The following is a 5,768-nucleotide window of genomic DNA, read 5'->3' as shown; positions in this document are numbered from 1 at the left end:
TGGCGAATTTAACATGGCGATGTCCTAGGAAGTGTCAATTGCCCCCCGCTGCATCCCTTTTTCGATAGTTCCGAACTAGTCCAAAATTCTATAGTTCCGAACCAGTTCTAAAATCGACAGACGAAAGAAAAAAGTATCATGATTTTTCAATCTTTTTGATTCTTCCGTGTGTGCGATTTTACATTATTTTCAAAGAAACGTTTTTTTCAATTTGAAATTAAATTTGTTTGAATGATTGTAAGAAATGTACGTTTACATACCTTTGGCTTTAGCTGACTTTGCAGAGGTGCTCGCTGTTATTTGTTACATTCCAGTTGGCCCCAAGATGTTAGTATGTTAATACAAAGTTTTGTTTTGTATTACCAAACTATGAAATAGCATCTGCGAAGTGCAGAATGAAAGTGCATTTGAACGAAAAAGCCGCCAAACACATATCTATGTAAAGTAAACAAGCCCCCGCTGCATCCCTTTTTCGATAGTTTCGAACTAGTTATAAATTCGACAGATAAGATCTAGTTCGTTCTGCGTCCCTTTTTCTATAATTCCGAACCAGTTCTAAATTCGTCACTTTAGATATAGATTTCTAATGAAAAAAGAGAATTAAAATAGTTTTTTTAAGAGACCCACATTTCGCTGATTTTGAACTGGTGGGGATCTACTTACTATCGGACTGGTTCGTTTTTGGCGATAAAGATCTTGTACGGAACTAGAAATTTTATGCACCAGTCCGCGGTTTCCCTGCAGGGTATGTAGTGACTATATCTATAAACATGCATGTATGTATGTATGTACATATGTATATTTTCATTAGGATTTCGATGTAAGAATGTACTATCAAAATTTCATATACAAAAATGTCATATGATTAAATATACCACGATTTTATGTAAATATTTTTAACTACAATGCTTTAAATTAATCCGATGGCATGTGGACTATCCATGGCGCTCAGAGTTCGAGAAAAATACCGCTTAAATTTACTTAATGCAAACAAAATAATTGAGTAGATCAAATATAAGACAAAAACTCCGGCAAATGTGGCTACAGCGCGCCCAGGAGTGGTCCAGTCCAAAATTGGATACACATAGGGATGACCATATCTAGATAAGTACATAAAAAATTTTCATAAATTATGATTTCAAAAGAAATCGCCATGCACTTACTCATCCCTGCCGCCAGCGAGGAAGTAGACCAAAGTGAATAAGTAGTATATAATGGGCAGTAGCATCCAATAGAGGGCGTGCACTATACGCACCGGAAATGCGACAATCAAAAAATCGACCAACATAAATACTGAATTTAGGCAGTGTGTAATGAAGCTCATCACGGGATAGCGCATCGGCTTATCTGTAAGTGGAAATTATGTTGCATTAGATCGTTGAAAAATTGCTTGCTTCATTAGAGGTAGAGAATAGATGTTATGTAATTGAAAGCGCAACAGTGTGACAGTGACTAAGAAATAATCTTTTCAATTGTAACTGGTGTTTCATGTAAAAAGCGGAACAAATTATCTGATGAAATATTAAATAGCATATAATGCGCTTCAATTATAAAGTCACCAAAAAATCATATTCGCTTACACAAAGCAAATAATTTGTAACAGTCATAGTTTTAAGAATTGCCAGTAAGTATACAGCAATAAAAAACACAAATGTATGTATGCATTATTTAGTTACCTTAATAAAGAAAAAAGTTTCTTCAAAATGTTGGGTTTTAATAAACACTAAAGCTAATTTATGAATTTAGTAGATGTTTTTAAATTCTTTTAAGCCCTTAGTGAGTAATCTACCGACCTTTGAATTTCGAAAGAATATTATATGTGTGGTGTAGTGGTAAGCAGTGCGCGCTTCCACTACGCAGGGCCTGAGTTCAAGCCCTGGTTAAAGCAACATCGCAAAAAAATGTGGAAAGAAGGGGTTTTCTTAACGGCGTAAAACTGTAGGTCCCTCCCCTTTGTGTGACAACATCAAGGCGCACGCTAAAAATCAGAGAAGCTTGGCCAAACACTAACATATGTGTAACCGCCAATCTATTATTATTATTTTATATGAATGTTACTTCTTTACTACTGAAATATGTATATGTTTTAAATTCGTTGGGAATTTTGTGGGATAAATTTTTAAGATGTGGGTAATTCGTGGGATTTTTAATAGAGAATGTTTGGCATCACTGATCAGCTATCACCAGCTGGAGATAGACCGATAGACAGATAGATAGCTTAATCGATTTCTCTTTTCATTGTGAGCATTTTGCTAAATATGTACACTGAGAGAAAAACGCGTTGTAATATTAAGAAAAATGTTATGAATTCACTGAGGGATATAAATGAGTAAAAATAATTTTTTTTATTTGATTATCGTTTTAATATGTTCGAATTCAAAAATAATACTTTCATACCACGCACGCGTGCTGTGGTGTTGATTCAAACTCAACACTTCAATATGCATTTACATGTCTTCCTTTAGCTGAGTGTGCAAAGTTGCTTGCCACAAATTGTCAAATTCCATATGGTCAGGTTTCAAACCCCGTTAAAGGCAGCATGGAAATAAACTTTTTTTTATTATCTTTATATGAAAAAGCATCCGTGAAGTTAGGGTTGCCAAATTTTTTATGCGGGAAATCTGTACGTTAGACTTTTTCATGCTAAAAAAATCACTACTTTTCAGTACATTTTTATACAAAGCAAAATTATGAATGTAAGTAACAGACAAATGACACTGAAGATGACACAATGCCGAAACCGGTTTATCTGCAAACCAAACTTGACAAGGGATGACGGAAATTCCTTCCAAAGTAAATTAACAGACAATACTTTAAAACGCCAGAGTACTTGTTTTAACAATATTTAGGTATATGAACAAAACATAGTTCATAAAAAATAAAAGTGTCATTCTTTCTAACGTGAGTGTACACATCATTGTACAAAGAAGCCAATTTATTTTACATTTATGACATTGTTGAATAGCAATAATGAGACCATTTCCATCTGCAGTCAATAAATAGTCAAAGAATTCTATACATTTCATTTTAAAAGTATCTTTAATTTGAAGTTCACTTTAAAAAATTTGTATTAGAAGCCGGTTTCTCTCTTCGCGCCAGGAAGCAAACTTTATACTCTCAGATGCTTCGTTTGAGTGTGCTATTACAAAATAAAATAACATATTTAAACTTTGGAAAAGTACCAATATTTAAGGACTTCATCTATATTTCCTCATGGCTTAAATGAATTTTTTCAACTACGCAAAAACTTTGAAAGACTAAGTATTCGCTGAAAAGAGTATCTAACTCTATGTTTTGTATGAAAAAGGAATTGTTAATTAAGGCAAAAGCCATTCGAATATCCAAACTTCCTGTTATTAAACTGAAAGTTATTTTCGAGATAACTAACAACACTCGACAAAAAACAGGTCAGCCTTATTTTTAAATAATTTAAGCTCCATCATATTATCGCAACTGGAATGTAACGACCCGGCGATATGCCCATAAAAGGATTGATCTTTTTGTTGTATTAATTTCATGGACATATCAAACATTATCTGAAACATGTCAAATATAATTAGACAAATTATTTTCTTCTTACTTTTTACAGAACAGTTTAAGGAAGTTCCAACGTTATGTAAAAACCTTACAAAAATCTTAAAGTATTTTGTTGGAATTGAAAATTCAGTAAAATCAGTACAAGTTTTGAAAAATCAGGACATTAGCGTACTGATTGAAGAAATTAATAAAATCAGTACAAGAGTTGAAAAATCAGTACTGTACTGATAAAATCAGTACTGTACTGATAAAATCAGTACTGTACTGATAAAATCAGTACTGTACTGATAAAATCAGTACTGTACTGATAAAATCAGTACTGTACTGATAAAATCAGTACTGTACTGATAAAATCAGTACTGTACTGATAAAATCAGTACTGTACTGATAAAATCAGTACTGTACTGATAAAATCAGTACTGTACTGATAAAATCAGTACTGTACTGATAAAATCAGTACTGTACTGATAAAATCAGTACTGTACTGATAAAATCAGTACTGTACTGATAAAATCAGTACTGTACTGATAAAATCAGTACTGTACTGATAAAATCAGTACTGTACTGATAAAATCAGTACTGTACTGATAAAATCAGTACTGTACTGATAAAATCAGTACTGTACTGATAAAATCAGTACTGTACTGATAAAATCAGTACTGTACTGATAAAATCAGTACTGTACTGATAAAATCAGTACTGTACTGATAAAATCAGTACTGTACTGATAAAATCAGTACTGTACTGATAAAATCAGTACTGTACTGATAAAATCAGTACTGTACTGATAAAATCAGTACTGTACTGATAAAATCAGTACTGTACTGATAAAATCAGTACTGTACTGATAAAATCAGTACTGTACTGATAAAATAAGTACGTCTGGTAACCGTACGTGAAGTGCAAAACGCTTCATTGTAATATGGGCGATTTTGACTTGAATATTTCCATACTAAATACTAAAATTTGTATACTAAAATTTATTACGAGTTGGGTTGGTTTTTACTTCTAGAATTTGTTTCTCAGAGAGTACTATGTATGTATCTACATATATGTATATCTCGATTCCTTTAGGCTGTTACAAACAACCGTTATGTGAATAAGGTTATAATACTATTGTACACATGTGCGCTCGCTTGTAAAAACTTACTCATTTTCCCATGCAAGAACATCCAATAAACCGTTGTGATGATTAGTGCCAATGACAAGGACGAGCCGTGCAGCAACCAGTAGAACTTAATCAGCTTCGGTGTGGGCGGTGGTTCTTTTAGGGTTCGAGCTTCAGTCGCCACGCTCCGTGCACCGCCCAAATTGAAGTGCCATCGTGTCGCGAGAACAGCACCGCTTAGCTGTGTCAAAAGGCATAGAATTATGCCCCAGTTTGTCAAGAAGATAAAGAGTTTGCCATCTGATAATTGCAAAACCAAAGATGCTATGAATACAGAAATAAAGAAGCATGCCCAAATCCATTTGTAGAGCAAAAAGTAGGCGCTGCGCTCGCAGTTCTGCCACTGTAAAATAGGAAGTAAAATAAGAATTAGAACTTTGCAACTAATAAATAAAATTAGTTTCCCTGATAATTCAACATAAAATTTTTAATACGTTTTGTTTGCTTTACTTTAATTTGCTTTTAGTTTAATTCAGTCCGGGTTAATTGTTCGCTCTTTAAGATTATACCTGAGCTATTCAGTTCTGCAGCTCATATTATCTTCTCCAGCATCAGATAAAAGAAGTCGTAGTCATTTTACTAAACTCACACATCTCGGCTTACAGGAAACTCATTTTGGTCCTTTCGAATGCGGCTTTGAAGCCGACAACTAGATGTGTATGCCAACCCTCTTCCCGTATTTATAATATACATTCAGACCAGAGTACGAAAAGAAACCGTACAATACAATTCTCATTTTCTCATTGCTCATCATATCATTTGTAATTTTGTTCAGTTTGGTACATAGTCAGAATCAAATTGTATGATTCACTTTTTTCACCCAAGGAGAAACGTTTATTTTACAACGCTTTTATCAACTTGCAATGTTGTGTTCCAGAAACTTTCAATGTTGTGGATCCAGAAGCTTTCAATGTTGTGTGTCCGACACCAAAGCAAAGCTTTGATAAACTCCTATAAAAAAGCATAGTGAATAGGGCGAGGTAGATGACATCTAGATGTCGCCCTATGTACTACGTTTGCTACACCGGAAATAGACGACACGCCATTTCTTTAAATAAAATTA

General features: G+C 33.8%; 1 protein-coding gene across 1 annotated transcript in view; it reads right to left on the bottom strand.

Moving 5' to 3' along the window:
* Positions 1–805: 805 nt before the first annotated feature.
* The window catches only part of rost (rolling stone), a 7,561-nt gene continuing 2,598 nt past the window's right edge, over positions 806–5,768 (bottom strand). Inside the window, exons 2-4 of the mRNA XM_017616886.1 lie at positions 4,688–5,048; positions 1,164–1,347; positions 806–1,100 (exon numbers count right to left, since the gene is read on the bottom strand). Of these exons, the coding sequence (XP_017472375.1) occupies positions 911–1,100; positions 1,164–1,347; positions 4,688–5,048 (735 nt within the window). The 3' untranslated portion in view covers positions 806–910. The remainder of the gene's footprint in view (positions 1,101–1,163; positions 1,348–4,687; positions 5,049–5,768) is intronic.

The sequence above is a fragment of the Rhagoletis zephyria genome, unplaced genomic scaffold, assembly GCF_001687245.7.
Source record: "Rhagoletis zephyria isolate East Lansing unplaced genomic scaffold, Rhagoletis_zephyria_1.1 Rzeph_scaffold_01291, whole genome shotgun sequence".
In the NCBI taxonomy this organism is placed as follows: Eukaryota; Metazoa; Arthropoda; class Insecta; order Diptera; family Tephritidae; genus Rhagoletis; species Rhagoletis zephyria.
The sequence above is the reverse complement of the archived record's forward strand: the minus strand, read 5'-3'. Positions and strand labels throughout refer to the sequence as shown.